This window comes from Atractosteus spatula, chromosome 3 (genome assembly GCF_055471065.1).
Source record: "Atractosteus spatula isolate fAtrSpa1 chromosome 3, fAtrSpa1.hap1, whole genome shotgun sequence".
NCBI lineage: Eukaryota > Metazoa > Chordata > Actinopteri > Semionotiformes > Lepisosteidae > Atractosteus > Atractosteus spatula.
The window spans coordinates 8,596,800-8,621,640 of record NC_142708.1 but is presented as its reverse complement, the minus strand read 5'-3'; the positions used below and the strand labels follow the sequence as shown (position 1 = coordinate 8,621,640).

At 39.5% G+C, this 24,841-nt stretch overlaps 1 protein-coding gene across 1 annotated transcript in view; it reads left to right on the top strand.

Moving 5' to 3' along the window:
• LOC148837346 (protein unc-13 homolog B-like) overlaps positions 1–24,841 on the top strand; it is a 75,711-nt gene that overhangs the window by 11,388 nt on the left and 39,482 nt on the right. The window contains exons 5-17 of the mRNA XM_088911500.1: positions 2,729–2,803; positions 3,519–3,738; positions 6,166–6,393; positions 8,829–8,970; positions 10,072–10,241; positions 16,308–16,423; positions 17,522–17,685; positions 17,895–18,045; positions 19,403–19,471; positions 20,116–20,205; positions 20,580–20,714; positions 20,842–20,972; positions 21,621–21,706. Of these exons, the coding sequence (XP_088767626.1) occupies positions 2,729–2,803; positions 3,519–3,738; positions 6,166–6,393; positions 8,829–8,970; positions 10,072–10,241; positions 16,308–16,423; positions 17,522–17,685; positions 17,895–18,045; positions 19,403–19,471; positions 20,116–20,205; positions 20,580–20,714; positions 20,842–20,972; positions 21,621–21,706 (1,777 nt within the window). The remainder of the gene's footprint in view (positions 1–2,728; positions 2,804–3,518; positions 3,739–6,165; positions 6,394–8,828; positions 8,971–10,071; positions 10,242–16,307; positions 16,424–17,521; positions 17,686–17,894; positions 18,046–19,402; positions 19,472–20,115; positions 20,206–20,579; positions 20,715–20,841; positions 20,973–21,620; positions 21,707–24,841) is intronic.

Genomic DNA, 24,841 nt, shown 5'->3' with positions numbered 1-24,841 from the left:
TACAAAGTGGACAGAAATAATGTGATCCAGCTAATAAACGTGTCAGATTTTATGCTATGTAAGAACACTGCTCAGTATTGTACATGTGCCCTCTGCTGATTGTATAGTTTCAGAGTAAATGAGGTCTTCAGGAGTAGTTGCAAAGGCTAATTCTACAGTGTCTTGAGGTGATGGGAGTCCCCACAGGGTGACAGTATATTGATTTAATAATTTACCTTTCTGCTGAAGTTGCAGGATCCAAATTTGCATCAGAAACTTCCTTACTCCCAGTTGTGGATAGTGTATAACATCAGTCAGCCTGATTTCTCACTCTACTGTATATATACTGTATGAGTACAGCTGGTATTGGTATTGGTGAACTGTGAATTAGTTGGATTCTTATCATTTTTTTGTTCTGATTAATGTCAATGTATTTAATTTATTTTAATCAATCTGGAAAACAGTTAATTTATAATACAGTGCCTTGCAAAAGTATTCACCCCCTTGGACTTTTTCACATTTTATGAGTTACAACATGGAACCAGGATGTATTTAACTAAAAAGTTTTGCCACTCGTCAACACAAAGTACTCTATAATGTCAAAGCGAAAAAAAAATCCAGACATTTTGATAAACTAATTCAAAATAAAAAAAACTGAAAATAATTGAATACAAAAGTATTCACCCCCTTTAACACACCTAAATTACCTCTGAAGTAACAACTCTCTTCTCCAAGTCACATAATTATTTGACTGGAGTCCACCTGTGTGCAGTTGACATACAAGTACTGTATACAGATATCACTGTATATATATACTGTAGTACAGATATACATGTACTGTACTATAGATTACTGTATATTATTTATAATGGACTTTACTATGCTTTGAGGGATATTCAATGGCCCAGAAATTTACTTACTGTATAACCTTCCTCTGATTGGTGCTTTTTAATAACCCTACCCTGGATTTCCTTAGAATGTTCCTTTGCCTTCATGTTATAGTTTTTGTTGGGAGCTGTACTAATCAACTATGGGATCTCCCATACATACAGTACAGTAAGTGTATTTAACCTGAACACGTGTGAAACACATTATTTTCATACTGGTGGACTCTATTCAACTAGTAATGTGAGTTCTAAATACTACTGATAGCTCTAGAGCCTCAGGACTGCTTATCATAGCAATGAGAGTGAATACATACTGTAGTTATTTTCTGTTTTATATTTATAATTAATATAGGAGGATCTGTAAAATTGTGTTTTCACTTTGACTTTATATAGTGTTTTGTGTCAATCAGTGACAAAAATCCCAATTAAATAATATATTTTGTTTCTACATTGTAACGCAATGAAATATGAAATAGTCCAGGGCAGGGGTGAATGCTTTTGATACCATCTGTTTAAATAATGCTTTAATAATTCAGAAGTATTATCTGAATACACTGTCATCCTGTAGGACTTATATGGTGACTTAAAATATCTGAGTATAGTTATCCAGAATAAATTATCCAGTTAATGGATTTTGATATGTAAATTACTGTCTGTAAAGTGCATATCTGCTTTTAAAAGGCAGAGATGTTAACAGAATATGCATAGAGTAACTGCATGGCTGTATAAATTTTACAAAACTGTTTATCCCTAAAGTATTTTAAATGTGTGATTAATTTGTCATGCTAATAAAGAAGACTAATCACAGTGTTTATCAATGGTTTACAGTAAGTGTCTGGAAAAAAAACTGTAGAATATTAACTGACCATGAAATGGTATTTGAAGCAGTACAGAATGGAAAAGGCAGAGGGGATGTTAACTGAACATGAAATGGTACTTGAATACTTTTATTAAAACTGAAACAGGCCAATATGTGTGCAGTTTGATTGTTTCATTGAGTCCGACATCTATCAAGGATTTTTTTATTTCAGTTCAAATATTAATTGACTGCGGATTAGCTAGGTTATTAATACATATATAATACATTTTTAATATCTATATACTGTAAATGTAGGAAATGTTTTTTTCTGCATTTCCAATATTTTTGTCAGTAAAACCTAATTTACAGTGCTCTTTAATCCCGTTTATCAGTTAAAAAAAAACGCCTGTAAGGGTTTTGACTGATGTGAAAAATTAGACATTTTGAGACATTAATTAATATAATGCTCCAGTTTTGGGGGATTGTATCCCTAAAAACTGTCAAAGACCACTCTTCATAACCACCACTATCTGCTGTTAAGAGCGGTCTGGGTTAAATGAGTACAAATGATCTATTGACATAGAACCGTAACCCTGAGCGGGAGGCCCAGAAGTGGTCACAGGAATGACTTATTGCCCTCTTGTTGCAGTGGATAGGGCTGAGGGTGACAGCCCGAGCCCTGCAGAAAAGCAATAGTTCAGTTATTAATTATGATCTCAGTTGAACACCATTTTGTGGTATGCTTCTTCCTATTACTGTCAATGTTATTTTTCTGCTACTTGAAAGATTAGCCTTACAGCACACAGGTGTAATTAAGAATTCCAGTGGTTCTACAGTCTTCTGAAATGCCCATTCTTATGCTGTTAAGTAAATTGTTAGTAATTTACTGTAGCTCGAAACTAATCTTAAGACAAGGGTAGACTCCAATTAAGCTTTTGGGGTCTGACTAGGCCACAGGGCAGGATATAGCCGTGTTGGACAGACGGGTATACCTGGCTCATGAGTTTCTTCGTGCTATGGTTGTAAAAGGCTGTTTTGCTGTGTTGTTTTTTATGGTATGCAGTCCCTGGTGCAGTCAAGGAAGGCTGGGATTACCTCCGCCATGGCCACACGCACTTCACTCAAGGATGAGGAGCTTGTGAGTATATACAGTACCATAGTAGATAGAAATGTTGTGTTTTCAGGCTGAACTACTATCCAGTCCAGTCGCCCTTTAGTGACCACACCAGAGCAGGACCAACACATCAGACTGGTCCATCTGAGAGATTGTTTCAGATCTGCCACCCGTACTGCTGCTGAAACTGCTTGCACACACAATGCCTGTATCAGTGACAGGACAGTGAGGCTCCATGCCGCTGACCTTAGAGCAAGGTTACCTGTCAGAGGCCCTCTGCTCACACCTCCGAGACGTCACACCCGACTGGCTTGGGCCACACAGAGGCTGCGATGGACTCGTCAGCAGTGCTATCAGGTCCTCTTCCCAGATGAGTCACTCTTCAGCCTGTCCCACGCAGACAGGAGGGCCAGAGTGAGCAGGAGGAGGTGTGGAGGAGGAGAATATTTGTATGGGTAATACTGGCCTCCAGGTCAGTTAATAAATTATTCTGCAACAAAATCACTGATTATTTGGCCATAGAGGTAATTCATGGTGGTTTCCTGTAACAGGAACTTTTCACAAATCGAGAGGTACTTTTCCCAGGGTGGGCCTGTACACAGTATTGATTAATTGTGGCTCATGATCCAGGAATGAAAAATGAGCGAAACTGAGTTTATAAGCTGAGTGACTGAGTATATAACTGAGTATATGAGCATAAGCTGAGTTTATGCCACTTTCTGGCTTTTCCCTCCTGCAGAAGAACCATGTTTACAAGAAGACCCTGCAGGCTCTGATCTACCCCATCTCCTGCACCACGCCACACAACTTCGAGGTGTGGACGGCCACCACGCCCACCTACTGCTACGAGTGCGAGGGGCTGCTGTGGGGCATCGCGCGGCAGGGCATGCGCTGCACGGAGTGCGGGGTGAAGTGCCACGAGAAGTGCCAGGACCTGCTCAACGCCGACTGCCTGCAGCGTAAGTCCGGCTCTGCTGTCTGGGGCTGTGGGCGCGCAGCCTTGTCAGGTCTCTGTCCGAGACAGCCTGAGCCGACTTCCCTTACTCTGCCCGCAGCCGTCCGGACCGTCGCAGCGGTTCATCTCATGGTAGCTCTGTCGTTTCCACTAATTGTAGCCGAAGGCTCAAGTCCTTCCGTCTTCGTGTTGAGTGGAGGCATGTCTCTGCTTTTCCATGAGACACTTTGGGAATCCTTTTGGGTGGTGAGATAAAAAAGACTCTTGTTTTACAATAAATAAACCTCTGGTTCTAGAATAGTTTTTAAGACCGTATGTTTTAAATAATTTCCTAAGTTTCCTAAAATACCAGCTGCAAAAATCAAGCTGATTTTTTATTGGTTTTTATTTCTTTATGCTAAAAATATTTTGATGTCTAGTCAATCTGCATCAGAATAAAATATGACGTGTTGTTTATTGGCTTTCTGTATGTACTGTATTAATGAGAACAGTGTTTTTCCCTTGTCTTTCTTGAAGGTTTGTGTAGACAATGATTTTCTTACATCCTAAAGCCAAATCCTATTTTGATCTGGAACAACTAGCCGAAGTGATGAAAAGTGTATACCAGTAAAACCTCATGTTATGAACCTTAATTAATTCTAATATTTTTCAGAATTTTGTGATGTTCATTTTAAAATAAAAATAAGTGATCCTGAAGAGAATAACCTTGATACAGTCATTCAGAGAATTCCTTGGGCAATATACAGTATGTATGCAGTCATGTTCTGTATACATTTCTAATTTTTCTGCTTATCTGCTTTGTGCAAATGGATCAGTGGATTTTTACCAATCTGGTGCTATTCCATATTAGGATAGACATGATACCCAAATCAGTTTATTGGTGTTTAGTCTAGCAGTTCTTTGGCATCTAAAAATAGCCTTTATAAACTGGAACAATTTCTTTCTAATAGTATAAACACTGTAGGTTAAACTACCAATTCTGCAGATTTTAAAACATGTTTAGTACATTTTCCTTTATTTAGTAAATTTGCACTTTGCAATATATGTTGGAGAATTCCATACCAAATAATTACAAAAGGTAAAATATTTTACTCAACATATTGTTGCCCAAAGTAACATCCAATAAAATCTCTTTCATTAGATTTTGTAATTGCTGAAAATTTTAAATTAACTCTCTCTTTCATTAAATGCTTTTAATAAGATTTGTTTTTGTGATGATTCTTAAGTCAGAATGAAAACAAGCAGGAGAATCAAACTGTGAATGGAACAAGAGTCCAGTACCATACGGTAGACAAAACTCTATATGCACGAATTAAAAGGGATAAAGTGTTGAAAATACAGTTTCACAGCCAGGATTTTAGGAATTTTACACCATGGGATAGCCCTCTGTTTTACGATTGGGTATTCTGCACAGTTATCTGACATGTGGTTGTTCATCTTGGATGTTATAGTTTGCTGCAACAAGTCAGGGTCTGTGCCAAAGTAAAAATATTAGCTAGTATTAGAGATAAAGCACATCCAAACCAAGTGTCTTTGTCCTATTCTGCTATTCTGATACTGTTATCCAGGGTCCTGTTCACAAATAATACCAGCAATGTTTTTCACACTGTCCACTGCACCTACAGTATATTTATAGAGTTTCTACCTTGTCACAGGGTTTTCATTGGGAGGGTCCTATACATTTTGAAAGACATTATTAAGTTTAGGAAGTGCTAAAGAGACTGTGAATAAATTAGTGGAAAATAGAGACCGGGGAATGAGTTCCTGTGAAATGTCACTGTTTGTCCTATTTCAGTTCTAAAGAACTGGCCCCAAGAGTGCTCAGAGAGCTTGTTTGATATACATCTATACTCCAGTAGGATTTCACAATACAGAGTATTGCAAGTCTATATTATTTTGTTTTCATTTAAAACTGTGTTTTTTTTAAAGAAAATACAATTTGTCTCATGTGAATGGTCATAAAGGGCATCACTGAAAGCACTCCTGAAATAAATATAGTTTAACTTCAATATTGCAAGCTTTATTTGTTTAGCTTCAGTAACCGGTCCCCAGTTTACTAAAATGCTAGGAAATGTAATCAGATATCCGATGAGAATAGCAGAATCAGGTAACAGAGGAAGAAGCAAAGCAGATCTCTAGATCTCTAGAATCCTCTGAATGTGGTGAAAAAGCCTTAACAAGCATTACACAAAGGTGAGTCTCGGTCTGCTTCTGTTAATTACTAATATTTTCTTTAAGAAGGCATCAGCACCTTGAGAGTCAGTGTTTGTAATATATTGAAACACCTTGATCTTCTGTTATAAGATCCTTTGCAAAGGGTTTACTAAATTGCAATGCTGAGTCTGCTTTTTATGAGGGGGGTAATATGTACTCCAGGGCATGTCCTAAAATCTAGCCTGTCTCCACCCCTCTGCCCGATCCCACTTGACAGGAGCGGCGGAGAAAAGCTCGAAACACGGCGCGGAGGACCGCACCCAGAATATCATCATGGCCATGAAGGACCGCATGAAGATCCGCGAACGCAACAAGCCCGAGATCTTCGATGTCATCCGGGACGTGTTCGCCATTAGCAAAGTGGCGCACGCCCAGCAAATGAAAACCATCAAGCAGAGCGTGCTCGACGGCACCTCCAAGTGGTCGGCCAAGATCACTATCACGGGTAAGACTGGTCAAAGACGCCCCCTTGTGGAGCAGGACAGAGCCGACAGTAGTGGACCACTTTCTGCACCCTGCCGTTCTGTGCGTTGGTACCTCTGCTGGCTGTTGGACAGCCAGAATTTCTCCGTTTTGCATTTCTCTGGCTAGTCAACAATCTCGTCTTGCTGAGTTTTCAAGAAGACACCCTTTAATGAGTATACTTGTGCTTTTCATGGAGAAAATGTTAACTGCTGAGTCGTATGCACATATAACTGGCAATCATATTACTCTTTCTGTCCTGTTCTTGGAATGAGATACAGCACAGATATCACTTAATTCATAATAATAATAAATTGCTTTTTAGGGACACAGTGATTTTACTGGTAATGGGGACTCACCTCCACCACCACCAATGTGTAGCACCCATTTGGATGATGTGACAGCAGCCAAAGTGCATCAACACCCTCACCACACATCAACATGTCAGTGGGGAGAAGAACAGAGGATAGGGTTATTATTACAATGGACGGTTTCAGGTGCTTCAATAATATTTAGTTATTTGCAGGCCAAAGAGCACTCCTGCCTCATAGCTCTTGGGTCCTGGGTTCAAGTGGAGTATTCATCTTGTACTGTACAGTATGTGTCCTTCAGATTTTTCTCTGGGTGCTCATTTTTCTCCCCTCCTCCCAGAGGCATGCTGGGTCGGATGATTGACATCTGTAAATTGTCCCTGATCATGTGTCCTGCAATGGACTGACGTCCCATCTGGCATCAGGTCTATGGTGTTATCCTGCCTTGCTCCCTGTTTTTCCTTAGTTTAGGATAGGCTCTGTATTGCTGCTACCCTTGGCTTTCAGATACTGAATAGATGGGAGGTATTGAAGTCTTTCTCTGTATATTTGCATTGATATTTTCAAAGCTGTTCTTAATTCAAATTATCCGCTAATACAGTACATTCTAAAGCCCAGAGAACCAAGTTTAATTTTGTCCATCTTTTTAATTACTGAAACTGAAAAAGAAGCTGAAATCTTAGTGGGGAAAAAAACAGAAGAGACCACGACCCTTCAGGAACTGATCTTTAAAAGTGATATTTAAGAGTGTTCAAAACTGAACATTTTTAATGAATACTAAAAACCGACCTGAGTTGTCCATTATGAATGCTTTGATCAGTTATGTACCAATTAGAATAGAAAATCTCAAAAAATTTGTGTTGAATTGCTCTAGCAACACTGTGGTGATATTTTAAATATGTAGTTTATCTTCTGTTGACATCTCATTAAAATTGTGTGTATTCCCGAGATTTCAGAGTAAGCACACACTGCATTTTTTGGAAGCTAACCATGTGCCTGTTATGCCTTCTGTCACTGTAAACTGAAAGCATCATGAAGGAGTTGCTGAGAAACAGCTGGTATTGCAAACAGTGGTTACCTGCTCAAGAGTCACCCCAGGCCTGAAAAGATGTCTCTTTCTAACACGGACATGTGCTTATAGTAATTGCACCATAATGGAAATCTGTTCAATTAAATATTGAATGGTGACATCATTTTTTCTTTAGAATCACTAAAACAAAATACCTGACAATTCAATCTGTTCAGAGCACATTTTGCTACGGTTTGTAAAATGCTAATTGGTCTCTGTGGAAGCCAGATTTCAAAGTTTGATATTCATTGCTATGGAATATATATATCTATATATTTATGAATGAATGAAGTGCTTAGATCTTTCGGGACAAAGATATCTGGGTCAAATAACAAATTCTCACAAAAAGCATACCATTTAAGCAGCTTGACATCGTTTTAATTCTCAGGATTTTATATTAAGTTAGGACATTATCTTTTTATCAGAAAAGCCTTCTTTCCTCAGTCACTCCCTAAATTGCCTACAGGGCGGAACTAAAAGGTCTTTGTTTTTATCTTTAGTATTGTAATTGGTTATTTTGTCAGATGACTGCATCATCATATAATCAGTTATTCAAAAGAAGCTGGTTAATTATGAAATGGATTAAAGTATTTTTGGTCTCCAAAGCAGTCTATCATGGTGGTTTGAAACATTTTTGCTTCCTTGAAAGGGATTTTATTTATATTTTATCAGAAAAATGCAGATGGCTGAATCAGCTGAGGGTTAGTACTGTAAAATGAACCATCTTATGTATTTATACAGTAGTACACCGATACTGGTTTTAATATTCACAAAACCCTAAGACTATAAAAGCTTCACAGAGGGTCCATTTTTTTGTCGGGAATTAGAGCATGCTAAAATAAATTAAATAAATACGCCATATTTTCACATTTTATATGCATCATCCATAGCTCGCAGACTGAAGAAAAATTACTCCAATGTCACAGAACACCTCTGCACTTTTTTACAGCATGGGGTTTGTGAAAACTGTCTTCCCTTTTCTGCTGCGATCAGTGTACTTGGAGACTCTGTCTGAGTCCTACTTTTGTCTGTCTGCAGTGGTGTGTGCCCAGGGCTTACAAGCCAAGGACAAGACGGGCTCTAGTGATCCTTACGTCACTGTGCAGGTGGGAAAAACCAAGAAGAGAACCAAAACCATCTATGGCAACCTCAACCCCATCTGGGAGGAGAAGTTCCACTTGTGAGTCCTTTTTTTTTTTCTTTTTATTTGAGGACTCTTTGAACGGATACCTGATGTCTTTTCAGAAAAGGTCACTCCCCGTACCCAATGTAAGGTGTCACATTTGGTGCCACTTCATTTGTGGGTGTACATTAGATATGTAGATATGGTTTTATTATTTGAGGAGAAAAAGAGCTCTTGCTGTGCTGCCAGTCTTCTCCACCATTATTATCTGGTCAAGGTAACATGCAGGGAGAAGCACAGACTGCGCCTATTGCTTTGTCAAAATGCACACACCCTTTAAATATCTTTAAAAGTACTGCATATTCTGAAACAGTTGTGTGCACACCGTTTATTCAAATACACCCCACTAAGGCACAGTTGTTATGTCAGAGAGGATACAAAGCTCACATTGCTGAGCTTGCCACCCAGAGTTCATACTGTATGCCTTCCAGGCACTGACAGGGCTGAGCCTGGAGACCAGCAAGGACTAGTGAATGTAAACAGGTTTCGTTGAGTTTCTAAATGTCTAAGTACTGTCATTATTTTATTTCCAGCTACTACTTCTAAACATAAACAGTATACACCTTATGGAAACTGTAATTAATTTCTCTCTCTCTCTCTCTATGGGAAAAAGGTGTCAGCACAAATAATCAAATAATCATGATATTAACTGCCAGGACTGTTTGTGAGCTGTGCTGAAGGAGAATCCATTTCAAGCAAAAGCTTATTATACTCCTCTTAAATTTAAATTTTTAGTTTGTTTACAGCTTGAGGGAGAAACCAAGGTGAGACAAGGAGATGAACAGCCTTTGTTTAGGAAAATCATTTCATCTCTGGCGTGGAACGAAAGGACTTACTGTGTTCTCATAATTGTAATGCTTAGAAAAAGAAAAAAACAACAATTATCATTTTTCTCTATAATTAGGCCAGTGTTTCTCTATACATGATAAAGAGATTGACATTTTTTAACTTAAGTCATGAAGTTACATCTACAACTCCCACCCTTCCTCCTGCCAGTATAATAACGTTCGCTATCAGTGTTAGTGTTATGGTTTGCAGTAGCAGGAGTGGAGGGGTATTAGAGCCTTTGCTGACATGCAGTGATGTCTCTCTTCACAGTGAGTGTCACAACTCATCAGACCGGATCAAGGTGAGGGTGTGGGATGAAGATGACGACATCAAATCCCGAGTGAAGCAGCGCCTAAAACGAGAGTCGGATGACTTCCTGGGCCAGACCATCATCGAAGTTCGCACACTGAGCGGGGAGATGGATGTCTGGTACAATCTAGGTCAGCAGCCTTTCCACCTGGCATTGACTCCCGTTGTCTTGAAAATACTGTACTTGTGCAATAGGCTGTGCCTTGCAAAACAGGTATGGCACTTTGAAGTAACAATTATAGTAGTATTTATTGTATACTCAACCTCCTCCACACAGCAAAGCAAAAAAGAAAAAGAATGAAGTACTGTACATAGGCCGTTAATATGAAAGAAACATGGAAAAGTCATCATTGCGCAAGTATTCAAACCCTTTCCTGTGCTGAATCTAAATTAATTAAAATTACTTTAACGAGTCAAACAATTACTGTAGTTGAGTGTCCTCTGTCTGTATGCAGTAAGAGTGCTTCACACGAATTCTGAATAAATACACATGTATCTGTGAGGTCCCTCAGTCACCTAATGAAATGCAAGCTAAGATTCAGCCATGCAGATCAAGAAGCTGTTTGAAACAATTCAGGAATAAAGGAATGCCATCTAAACAGTGGAAAGAGTTACAGAGTTCAGTGCCTCAAATCAGAGAACAGTATCATTGTGCTTTCACAAAGGAGGATCATACAGTATATAACTGAGTAAAAACATCTCAATTCCAGCATGATGTTTACAATAAGGGATACTGCAAACACGTGGAAATGTGATTTTGTGATCAAACGACAAAATTGGAACCTTTTGATGGAAATGACAATTCCCAAATAGTCTATCACTCAGTCAACACTATCCCAAACGTGGTGGGACAGTAGCAGCATTATGTTATAATTCAGCAGGAATAATAAAAAAAAAACATGTGAAAACTGATAGGAACAGATGGAGCAAAATAGTGGCAAAATGTAGAGAAACCTGCTTCAGGCCTAAAACTGGGACAAAACTAACCTTTCAGCAGGACACAGCACAAGGCTACGCTGGAGTGCATTAAGAATAAGAAAGTAAATTCAAAGAAAACAAACTTCTTGAAGGCAGTGCTACTGTGGAGTTACAGCTTACAGTTGTTTTTTTTTCTCAAAGAAGAAATACTTAAAAGAATAAAGGCTACATCTAGAATAAGCACTGAAACAGAGAATGGTCTAGATAATTAATTGTCTATCCTGGTTCTAGAGAACCCTACAGTATGTCTGCTTATTTTTGTTCCAAATAAGCCATTTCTCAGTAAGTGATCTTCTTATTTTTTTCAGAACTTGGTTCTTGGTTTAAAAAATATTTATGCAACTTACTAAAAATTTCCAGCCTTATTTCTGGCTAAATAGCTCTTAATGAGTGATCAGTTGTTGATGAACAGACACAGGTGGCATGGACACTGTGTCACGCACTCCCAATGTGAGTCAGACTTTTTCCTGCTGCTTAAGTTCAATCGGTTATATTTCAGCCTGCACTCCAGGATAAAGTGCAGTCCTGAAACTCACTTCCACAGGATCATAGCAATTACAAGTAGCATTGATCCTTTGAAGAGCTAAAGAGCTGAAAGCAAATTTAAAAGGGCTTCAAAAAGAAAACAGTACAGTTGATTAAGGGCCTGGTCAGAACAAGCCCCAGTCACTAAATAACACTGGAAGTAAGTGTTATAGAAACAATAAATAGCCATTGAGGTTTTCTACTCTGTGAGGGAGCAGTTCTAGAAAAAAAAATGAGGTTTTCATAGCTGTAATCCTGAAGGTTAGGTGGTACTAGTGCTCAAGTTGAAGATGTATGAAGAATAAAAATATATACTTTTAAAGGAATAACACCATTCTTTAAAGCCATTCAGAAAAATGCCTTAAGCATACCTTAGGAAAGATATCTTGTACTGTAGGTGTTTGGTGTCTCTATATGATCATGACACTAAACCTAATGCTAACTTTGTGATATCTCTGCACTATCCACTTCTGACTTGGACTACCATGTTTTTTAAACTACCTCATATTTCTTGTTCTCTGCAATGTATTTATCATTCTGATTTTTACTATTTTATTACAGAATGTACCTTCTTGTAATGTGCTGTCTACATTGTGAGGTGTTGTCTGTTGTACTGTGTCATCTGCCTTACTGTGCATGTCCTGAGAGATTGACGTGAATAAGAATTCCAATGTACATGTACAGTATATATCTCCATAAACTCCTCTACCTCTAATGCCAGCTGAGATGCAAGCTAACTGAAACAGAGGGAAAAAAAGGCTATGAACAACTTAAATGTTTTTGCCAACTGGAGTTCGCTCTCTGTTTTGTAGTCCTACATTGAAAAAAGTTTTACAGCAGTGATGGGGAAGAGTCTCACCATAAATCACTCATACAGTACATGTGAGAGAATGGAGGCTTTTATCGGTTGCAGGCAGAGTTCGCATTTCATTCACACGTTAAAGCTGCATTTCCTTGATAGATGGAATTCTGTTTAATTGCTGCCAGGAGACAGGGAGAAAGGGACTGGTAGCCTAGGTATACAGTACCTCTGTTCCTGAGTGCTTTTAAAAGTCCCATAGATATCTGACTGAGATGAAAGGAGGGTAGTGGACCAAAAATCCTATCCCTGTTATGACACATTAAGATGCAGGTGCCAAAGTCAGTGGGGTTTCTTTCATAACCACAGTCAGCCTCAAGAGACATGGAAGGACAGGGGATATCGCTCATTATGCAGATATTGTAGAACAAATCTGCCATTATTTCATGATGCTGCATTTCATTAATGCTCCAAGAGGGCTTACAGCTCTCCATTAGGATGATCTAGTAATGTGTGAATCAGATTTTCACAGTTAATGTTGGATAGTATTTCTAACCTTAAATATAAAAATAGCCTTAGCATTGCAACTCAGTCCGTAGTGTAGTCTACATCTTCCCGTGGTATGAATTGCTACTGTACATCCTCTGTGCAGTGTTTTCTGTTGTCTGTTAAACTTATTCATCTTCCCAGTAGTCTCTTCAGGTCTTGTCCCTTTTAAGCGAAAGCGTATTGGTTGTTCTGAGATCACTGTCCTTCCTCGTCCTCTGTATCTTTCCCTTTCTCCTTGCCTTGCTCTCCACATTTTTTTTTTCTTGCTGGTTGCTGTCGCTCATTGGCCCTTGGGCTCCTGGAATAAGATTTTCTCTTTAGTTTCACCCTTTAGTTTCACAGAAGAAAAGAAGCCTTTAGATTAATTTATTTTGAATTGTTCCTCTGAACAGTAAAATCCTTGTGGGAAATATATTTGATAAAGTATGTGCCCTCCTTGATCTTTACCCTTTAAAGATCAATTTTAGAATGATTAGTTTTGCAATTCTGGAGATGTTGTTTGAAATATAATGACTTTATAAGGCCATGGATGTAAAGTGAATATTTGTTTTATTTTTAAATGAATAAAGGCAGGTATTTGGATATGGTTTTCTTGGAGCTTACCATCTAGATCAAAAGCGTAGCCAGACCAAATGGCATTGGGATTTGTTTGATTTGTTAAGCATTAACTTTAATGATAAAATAAATAAAATAAACTTAAAAACATTTAGGCTGCCAGCACATTTAAGCAACTGTGAAATCAGTCTAGTGCACTTTTTTCTTCTTATGATGTACAGTACTCCGGTAGAACATACTGTATGTTCTACTAGCTTGTCCATGCCATGAACCGAAGGCCGAAGCCTGACTGACCGGGCTTCCCAGTTGGCTGTGGCTGCACAGCCGCATGATGGTCAGTCCAGAGACTGAGCTGGTCGTTTGCTCTTGGAGCCCATTACACTAATTGAATTCTCAAGAAGGCTTTGGGGGCCTTGAGTTCTCCAGTGAAGGGTGGAGGTGGAGGTCAGCCTTCTCTTGAAACGGAATTCACTGCCTTGTGACTTGAGGCAGGCGAAAAGAAATGGCCTGGGCAGGGGAGGAGCTGCATTCACTACATAGTCAGCAACACTGCTAGTACAGTTTTAATTTTCAGAGAGGTACTGTATTACCTGTATTATCTGGCACTAACTCTGTAATGTAATCAGATTGACAATGTGTCACTTTTCATATTGAAATCCTGTGTTCTTCGATCTGTTTATTATATTCCCATTTAACATTTTAACCACCACCTTTGAAAAATCTTTTTCACAACACAAGTTATAGGATTGGGAAACAGAAGTTTCACTCTTATAAACATGTAATAGCACCTGTCTTCCTACAGTAAGTCATGCCATCATTCACATTAGGCTATAAACTAAGATAAACCCTGCTGTGTGAATAATCCCAGTATGAGAATGAAGAGGAAGAAGGAAGACAAACGCAGATTGAACTGGAGTAATGTCTTTGACACTTTCCCAAGAAAGATTCTTTTTTCTTCTTATCTACATTAAAAAAGATGAAGATGAATGGATTCCAGATCCAGGACTGTACCGGAGCTATCTCATCTCTGATTTCTGTAGTGTTAAGCTTACTAACTAAGAGTATGTTACTCTTCCCTGGATGGAAAACTGGTCTATTTCTGGCATTACGCTCCAGCAGTGCTGGACCCTGCTGGTACAGGATGGGAGCAACTGGGGCAAAGAACCTCACCAAGAATACAACAGCCATGTCTGCAGCAAGGATTAAAAGTGGATTTGCAGTCCCAAATTCTGAGACCAGTTATTAATTCTTGGTAACAAAATAAAGTAATTGACGGTATAGAAAAAATGTTCAGATTCCAAATTAAGCACACAATCCTGAATTTTGCGAAAATACTGTATAGTCGCCATATTGTCACAAACCCCTGACACAGGCGAGAGCGAGAGTTTGCGAGAATTGTGATGTGAATTGGCCCTTCCTGCTCACTAGTCACTGTCATGGCTAATGTATGAGCAAGTAAGTACAGGTTGTGCAGCAGGCATTTCACCTCAGAAATGTCCCAATGTGATCTGCATCCAGGGTTAACAAGTAAGCAGTGTTTGTCGGCAAAACCGTCTCGGAAGTCGAGAGCAATATTTCTGTTGGATTATTCATAAACCTGCTTGTTTACAATGAAATAGGGCCGCTTCACACTACCGGAAGTTTGGTTGACCTGTTCTGAATCTCAGAATGTGGTGCTGCGCATGCATGGAAATTTAGCCGATTTTGTGATGTAAATTGGAAGTTTTACACGTTACTGTCTACATGCACTCATCACTGCCCATTCTTTCTAACCCCAAAATATAAAAATAGTGTTTCAGTTCCCTTTTAAACCCACAGACTGTCAGTCATTGCTGTGCTGGCCCCTAACTGTTAAACTGCAATTAAAAACATTCATTGTTTTATAGGAAACTTGAGGTGTCTTTGAACAAAGTAGCAACATATCCCTAGAGAGCTTCATGGAGAGCAAAAGACTTATTAATATATCACATTATTTTATCTGCATCTAAATGATTTCAAATATATAATTGGAGGTATGGTAATTCCTCTTGCTAAGTGTGCTTAATTACAGTAGCTTTATTTCTCCTGCCCACACGTCTGACCAAAATTTATTTTGAAATAGCTGTCTCTTTTCAGTGCCAGTTTCACTTCTCTCGGGATTTGCTTTTTGTAACGGTTAACCGTGTCTGAATAGAAAATCACCTCCTCTACTAGCACATCCAAGTTTCCATAACATTTCTGAACATAAAACTGCATGGAGGAACTGATTTGTGGTAGAGCAGAACCAGCAGGGTCTCAGGAGAGCCCTTGGGGACATGAATTATGTAAAACAATGTTATTTTATTTTAATAGACCTTTATGCCGACTGGGATTATATATCTATCTCAGTGGCCACTGAAACTGCCACAGAAGCTGGATTGATTTTTTGCAGATTCCAGTTTCTCTGGTAAAATCCAAAAACTAAAACAAAAAACTAGTAACTGCAAAAAAAGTATAAACTTTCACCTGGCTGAACAGCATTTCCAGGCCTTATAACATGACCCCTTGCTAAAAAGAGTTTCGAAACATTTCTTAACCTTAACTTTGTTGAATTTAAAGTAAACTGCTCAGAAGAAGGTATCATATTTAAGCATAGATTGATCAAGTACCATGGCTTTTGGTATGGCTTTGTACAGTATACATTTCAGCATTCATTTTTTAAAATACTCTCAGCATTTGTTGAACTGCTGGTTAATATTGATGAAAAAAACAAAGTGGAAAAACAGGTTGAGGAAATGGAAAAGTGACTGCAAGGGTTAAATTGTCTCCACAGAGAAGAGAACAGACAAGTCTGCAGTATCTGGGGCGATCAGGCTGCAGATCAGCGTGGAGATCAAAGGAGAGGAGAAGGTGGCACCTTACCACGTCCAGTATACCTGTCTCCATGAGGTACAGTACAGGTGTCCTCTCTGCCTGCTGCCCTTTCAATGTCTTAATGCTCTCCTGGGAGGCTAGGGTTTGCGTGAACTGTACAGTAGCAGTGAGGAGCTTGTTCGAAACAGTAATGCAAGAAGGAAAGTTTTATCTATCCCTTTTGTGTTTGAATTTGCCTAGTATAAAACCCCAAGCATGATCCGTTTTTCCTGAAGTTTTGGTGCGTGAAAAGAGTTAAAGAACTTTGTTTGCTTTATGATTTTTTATTAAACTAAGGTCTTAGGTTTATTGAAGAGATGACTCAGGGCTTCAGTGGTCGCTGTAAACTCAGCACTGCATTTTATAAAATGCTAATTTAAAAAAAATAAATAAAAAAATCAATCAACTTATGCACCTTATGCAGGATTGGCTGACCATTCTGCTTTGTACTGTTGTTTTCATTTGTATTTTATAAGACATCATAAAAATGACTCTTTAGGCAAAATCCTTTATCAATCTGGTTACTTATAACATCAAGAGGAGGCTGCACTTGTATTGTACCGTCTATATCACATTGTTAACCTGGGTAATTCCGAGAAGTATTCTACAACTGTAAAATGCTAATAACATAGGAAAGGTTCCAAATGAGAGGAAGTCATTCCTCCCATCTAGCCTGTTAGATATTTAATTAATTGATCCCAGGTTCTCATCCAGCTATTTCTTGAAACAATCTAGGGTATTAACATCAACAACTTACAGTAGATGGGTAGCTTGTTCCATACTCCCACAATCCTTTGGATAAAAAAGAAGTGCCTCTTGGTTTTCATTTTTAAGCGCACTTTCTCACAGCCTTTGCAAAGAAAAATGTGTTAAAGATGGCAAGATGAGGTAAAGGCACTTCTCCAGCACTGGTTTTACATGCTATTGCTGTCATGCCTAGCGCAGTATCACTGAAAGCAGGTCACATGGTTCTTTCTTATGTTTCTGTTGTTTATCTGTATTTGGAGGCATCCCAGCATGCATTGCTTGGGAAACGCCTGGGCCAAACTACTAGATAAAGCACAAGCTCATTATTGAAGGAAAATAGTCTGTTCATGGGCAACTTTGATCGGAACTGTGTCTTCTGTATTTCAGAACCTCTTCCATCACCTGACGGATGTACAGGGTGGGGGAGTGGTCAAAATTCCTGATGCCAAAGGAGATGATGCCTGGAAAGTCTACTTTGATGAGGTGGCCCAGGAAATTGTGGATGAGTTTGCAATGCGCTATGGGATAGAGTCCATCTACCAAGCAATGACGTGAGTATGAGCTTTATTTTGAATCATTATATTATTTTAAAATTCATAGCTTTTTTGCCCTGTTAAATGTTGTCATAATAGACTTTTAACACTGAGTCAAAAAAAGTAGTACATATTTTCTAATACACCATAAAATATACGGAATAAGATTTTGTTATTGAATGACTCGTGCTGACTGATAGGTTGACCTTCTCCCTCGATTTCCACAGCCACTTTGCCTGTCTCTCCTCCAAGTACATGTGTCCAGGTGTGCCAGCTGTGATGAGCACACTTCTTGCCAACATCAACGCCTACTATGCCCACACGACCGCCTCCACCAACGTGTCTGCCTCCGACCGCTTTGCTGCTTCCAACTTTGGGGTACGTTTGTGTTAGAACAGGCTCTGTGTGCGTGCACTCGGGCCTGCGTGCCTGTGGGAGCCTGCCTCTTCAGTCCGGGTTTCTCTACACTCTCCACACTTGACATCTTCTCAGACAGTGCTGCTGACTTTGCCGTGATGGGCTTCAGCTATTCAAACCCCGAACAGCAGGCCAACCAATACCCCAGCAGATCTGAAGAACATCTACTGATGTTAAGAGCTTGTTCATTCTGTTGGTTGGAAAAAAAAAAGGTTCTGGAAATGCGTTAAATTGTTGGAAGTGTCACAGGTTTACAGAAAAGTATTAATTGGAATTAAGTATGAATCAACCGCTGTACAACATCAAGTCATAACATTCTTTACCTGAATTGATAGTTAATGAGTAGCACCATGTTTTTTTAGTGTATTGCCTATTCTCACATCTCTCTAATGATAAAGTGGTTATTGACAATAATAAAGTTGAGATTTTTAGTTATGGATTTTCGCACTAATGCAGCCCGTGATTAAGTACTCATTTTTAAAGTAAACCATTTTAAAGGCCGTTTTTATGTCATCCATATTTCTTCATTAAGGGCAAATGCTCTCCATTTTTTAAAAAAAGGTTTGCAGTGACAGCTCCATATACCAAAGGCTAGACTGAGAATACCATGGGCTGCAGTGATTAATTTCACTCTGGAGAGGATGCAGCAGAAGGGGCTGCTGTGTAATTTAATTGATCATCGCTTCAAATTGTCACTTGAACTTTTTTTTTCCTCTCCTGAAATCCATAATATGTCTTTTCCTAGTTTGCATTAAGTGGCTCTTAACTTTCTTTTTTCACTCTTCATGACACAGTCTTACAGTACCGATGAATAACTGTGGAAGTACATTAAGTACATATCACATTTTGGCACACTTTGGATAGCCAGTATATTTTACATCTATGCATGTTTTTGTCCAGATACTTTTTACATTTATGATGAGATCAAATCAAATCACTGTGTGTAAAATCATCTGTATTCCACTTTGAGTACAGCAACAAAGGTTCATCACTGATAGAAAGTAGGGACTTGTAGGTGGCTGAACGTGTGTCTTGTACCTTTGATAGTACAAACGCTACAGATGTGTCAGTCTTTTGGCTGTGTGCATTCATAATGCAGTGGAACTGCTTTTAAACAGATCCCTTGAATGTGCATATGTGTGTTTTTGATGTTATTGATGAACCTTTCTCTCTGTCCTATGCCCCTTCTCCAAAACCTTACCATCCAACCTTATTAATTAAACATGGTTGCAAAGCATTCTGTCACAGCAATCCTTTTATTTCCAAGAATGCTGCTTTTCTGTTTTCGCTTTGATTATTATTTGTCTTCCTCAAACAGAAAGAGCGGTTTGTTAAGCTCCTGGATCAACTTCACAATTCCCTTCGGATCGACCTCTCAATGTACCGGGTAAGTCAGATAGGATAAATAGGGTTGCGACTCACAGATATTGTACTAAAACTTCCTTGAATTAGTACGATATATTAAGTCACATATCAGAGTGTTACACCATACTGTAATTGTTATGTCAGACCATTAAACCACATAAGGTAAAGTCCATGTGTTACCATGTGTTACTTTGATCAAAAGAGTTTGTCACTGCACAAGTGTGGGAGTAGGGTATAAGAACCGTATAGTACAGTAAGTGTCGTAAGTGACTAATGTTAAGTCACAAGGCAGCAGACCAGCATAATGTAAAAACCTGGGGTTGGAGAACAAGCTGTTCCATCACATCCAGAGAGCAGTCCTAACAGGGCTCCCTAGATCTATCCACTGCTCATAATGACTAGGCTCATATGGTAAATACTGGTCTGTTGTTTCCCTTTCAGTGGGAGTGTTCAGTGTGTTTGGCAGACTTGTTACTGTACTGTGGTATTTATTTTACACGGTGTTAAGAAATTCAATCTGACAACATTTCATCATTCAAAGACAAGTTATTTCTTACTGTAACTTTTTTTTTATCGTTGCAAAAATGTGATATTGAGTTCCATTTGCAGACTTGGGAATTTTGTAGTGGTGTTTTAACACCACTTTATTTGATTATTCTCCCACAGAACAATTTCCCTGCCAGCAGTAAAGAGCGATTACAAGACCTGAAATCCACTGTAGATCTTCTCACCAGCATCACCTTCTTCAGAATGAAGGTAACATGTCTCCTATGTAGCCATTCTGTTTAGCTACCTTCAACTGACTACGCAACTCCTTCGCGCTCTGAAACTGCTGTGTGGCTAGCAATAGATCCAGCCTCTCCTTGTTTCTCTGCCTGCAGTAACCTGACCATTCTTCTGTGCCTTCCTGCCTCCAGACTGGAGGAAATTCAGTTGCCACCAGTCAAATCAGAATTTCACTGCGGGGCTTAGTCTGCCCCGGGATTGAGAAGAGTACAGGGCCACCCAAGGACATGCGCATAAAGTGCAAAAAGACATGACTTGGAGTGCAAACTGTCACTGCAACACAAAGCTGCACACGTCTCGCTCAAAGTTGCGAATGATGTGTTCTCGGTGTCCTGTGTGAACAGGTACAGGAGCTGCAGAGTCCACCCAGGGCCAGCCAGGTGGTGAGAGACTGTGTGAAGGCCTGTCTTAACTCCACCTATGAGTACATCTTCAACAACTGCCAGGAGCTCTACAGCCGCGAGTACCAGACTGACCCTGTGAGTCAGCGGGGCCTGGGGACAGACTGGGACACACACTTTCTTTAGGGGGCCCTCTAGTTTCACCTTCAGAGTCACACTCAAAGTCTGACCCAGCTCTTTTTGTGTTTGTGTGTCCTTTTGACAGAACAAACAGGAGGTGCCCACAGACGAACAGGGCCCCAGCATCAAGAACCTGGACTTCTGGCCCAAACTCATTACCCTCATCGTGTCCATCATTGAGGAGGACAAGAACTCCTACACACCTGTCCTCAATCAGTCAGTATATGTTAACAAACACACAGTGAGAACCGCCAGAGAAAAAGACTTGTAGTGTCCCAGTTAGTACGTACAGTGCAGTTGCAGACACTAAGAGAACAAGGGCAGTGCCAAAGAGACCTTGCTATTGGCCAAAGAGGATACACGTTGTCTGGCAGTGATTTTTAGAAGATGTGACTGATTTAAAAGGACTGAGAACAGTTATGAGTACCTTTTCAGAAAGAAGCTAGCATGAGTTTCTCCAGAAAAGTAAATGTCAACAGAAACAATGTACTTGTTTAGCGCACCTTGATAGCTGTGGTCCTAAAGACCCAATGAATTGCAAATCTTTACAGTATGTTTGTTTTCATGTGCAAAATGAATATCAATAAAATGAATATTCAGAATATGTACTGAAGTACATAGCCCACCAGAGAATGTGCTATGTACAGTATGTGCTCACTTGGACAAGGGTGCCTGTGGCCCAGTAGCAGAGTAGGTCTTCTCTGTTCTGCCTTTTTCTTTCTCTCACTTTTTTCTCTGCCCCTCTCCCTTTGATAATGTTTGATAATCTCTGTCTGTTTTACCAGCTCTCCCCCCCCACTTCCTTCTCTCTTTTGAACCATCTCTTTTCTCTGACTCTCTGCGTCTCTCTCTCTGTCTCTGCAGGTTCCCTCAGGAGCTCAGTGTGGGCAAGGTGAGCGCAGAGGTGATGTGGTCTCTCTTTGCCTTGGACATGAAGTATGCTATGGAAGGTAGGTGTGCCAGCAGAGTCATATTCCTCCCCCTGCAAGAAAACCCACAATCATGCACATTTAAGAACTTCAGGCCGGCACCACACTCTGCAGTGTGGCTCCTGAAAGGATGAGAACAAATACACAGCTAACTTTGTGTAAATTATAAAAGAGATTATGCTGTTGTAGTTTTGACATTTTTCTACTCAGAATGCTATGGTTTGGGATTTATCTTTTGTACTTTAAATATGAATAGATGGTTGTTTTTTTTATTTTTAGAATTGTTTGTGATTTTTGTTGGAATAGCCAACGTGTGTTTTTCACGTCTCGGAACAGTAAACCTTATGACCGCACACAAGGGAGAAGGCAGAAGTGAGCCAGACCCCTATGACCAACCCCGTTTGAGCCTCTCGACTGTTAACATGTCTCAAGCAGATATGAATGGAGATACTGATTGGAGGAGATGTGCATTCATCACAGACAACCCTGTAGGGGCCACTGTGTTGTCAAGAGTCCTGACCAACTTATCTCACCGCACCCACAGCGAGGTGCTGTCAACTGTGCGCCTCCATTTGGCAGATCCAAGTTACAATCAGCTAGCGACACGACCCAGGCTTGAACCGATGACCAAAGACCTCAATCTGTACTGTAGGCAAGGGTCTTTACATGATGAGTCGCTCATCGTGACTCATAGGGCTAAAGTAATATACCGTATGTCTCCCAGTACATATGCACTGGTAAAGTCTCATTAAGAATATTGTGTTAAAGAAGAGATGTCACTGCTCTAGTATCCACTCAGAAAAGAGCAGCTGGATACATTTCAAGGCTTAAGAGACTGTCCTAGACTGACCGGCTGAGGGAACTGAACAGAGACGACTACGGGGGTACTTGATACAATGTATTCAAAATCCTCCGATTTTGAAAATTGTCAGACTCAACCCTGCACCTTTCTTCAGAAGAGTAGATTTAAAACTGAAAACAGATGGAACAAGCTACCCAGACATGTAATTGAAGCCGATACCTTTTATTCTTTCAAGCAGCAACAGGATCAGTTTGCTACCAAATGGGTGAGATAGGATGAATGCTCTCCTCTCAAACTTTATGTTCTTACATCAGCCATAAACACAGGATGAACATGATGGCCTAACTAAAATCTGAAATGTGTAGATTCAGGCCTTCCTTTATCAACGATGTTTCACATTATCCGTAATAGTGCCCTTTCCTGGTCAGAGCTGCCATAACCTCTGTGACTCGCCACATTTTTAAAACTTTCTTCAACACTGAAAACATCTCTTTCAGTGTCTTTTCATTTGTTCATTTGCAAAAATCATTTTTACCCTTGGTTTTATTGGGTCAACTGACTTGGCTTGTTTCTCTTTGTTTTTACAACTGCTGTGAGAATTACACATGCTGTTGTGCAGTGCTTTTAGTTTTTTGGCAAGCGTTTCTAAATAAAATGTATTATTATTATTACATTTTACAATTCAACTGTTCTTCAATGCATTTGCTGGATCCGAGCAACCATTGAGATTCCTATTCGACACCTGTGGTCTGCTATGCAGCCCTTACTCCATACAATAGGCTTTATTCGTGCTCAGCTTCTGTTATCACAGATGCAAAGAAAAAAAGCACAAATCCTGGGGTTCTGCGTGCTGGAGCCTTCCAGGTAAAGTTGGGATTTGTGTTTTAAAATTGGAAATCTCCGATGCATCAGGGAGCTGGTTTGATCACTCCATCACTGCTGTCGGCTGTGTCTGTGGCAGCTTGCTCAGCTCTCTCTGGGTCATCCATCATGCCCTGTTTTCACTCCTGTCTGTCGCCTCATGTTTTATTTTTCAGTTCTTGATAAAATCAGTTCTTGTCACTGGCTTAGTGGTAAGGATGTTCATTGAAGAATAGAGTTACCTATAGTGGAGTAGACCTGTGTTTCTATAGAATAGCTTGTCTAGAGCCCCTAAAAAGTATTAATCTAGTATTTCAGATTGATGTATTAGATTAAGGGTACATGGTGGAGAATGAAATTCAGGCCTGAGAGACAGTTGTGAAAAAAACAAAACACAGACATAGTGACATTATTTTAATAATAGCTCTAACTGTAATACAGATGAGGAAAGCTTAAAAAATAAGGCTATTTTTATTTATATAATTTCTGTTGTGCGATGTTGGTTACGGGAAATTGAATCTTACAGATAAAAGTTTAATCACTAGAAATTAAATAATAGATATCTGCTGTATTGCACATGTAAAAAGAAACCAAACAAGCTATTCTGTAGCAGGAGTAAAGGGCTAACTTTAATTAAATTAAAGTTAATTTATTGTTCACAGCAGCTCCTACAGCATCTCAACCATGTACCAAGTTGTGAGGCAGGTGTGTCTTTCTACTAGAAAACTATAATTGCAGTGAAGTCTGCAGGCACAAGTGGTAACTGAATAATTAGTAGAATCTGTAGATAATGTTAGTTTGCTAGTTATGATAGAAGGTAGTATCGAAATACTGTTGTACTTTACTCATTTTCCTTGCATTTTCATAGTTTTCTTGCCTCTTTTTGCAATTATCATTGTTTTTCTTTCCTGCTGTCTGTCACCCCCTCTCTTCTGGCTGTTCACATTTCCATTCCAGCTCCTGCAGTATTCCGTGTCCGCAAAGTCCACTTCTATGGCGGTAAGAGGCACTAACCATCCCAGCACGCTACTCCCATTGGTCCAGGTCCCCACTGACCACTCCCCTTTGCTCTCAGTCATGACATCACACACTATCCCTCAGCAGACTCTTGTCCTTGCACTTCAGACATCCAAGGCAAGAGCTGCCAGTTAGCCAGCTAGAAGTCCATCAGCCAAGCTTGAGCAGATTGAGTGTCTGTTCATGATGGACACCATCTCAAAAAGCGCACTCTAATGAGTCATGTGTATCTGTAAATGGTGACTTAAATGTTCTTAAGTAAAATAATCAGTAGCAAGGTTAAGCAATCAGTAATTGTGTTATTCCAGAAGATTTTGCAGTGTCTCTTGACAAACATTTCATATACTCTTGACTTAAGCATTATGCTTAAGATCTCTGAATTCTGATATTTTACTCCAGCCAAATCACAAGAAACACCACTTTTTTTAAAGGCCACAGGTAAAATACAAGAGACCATTTCTTGTTTACGGGGGCAA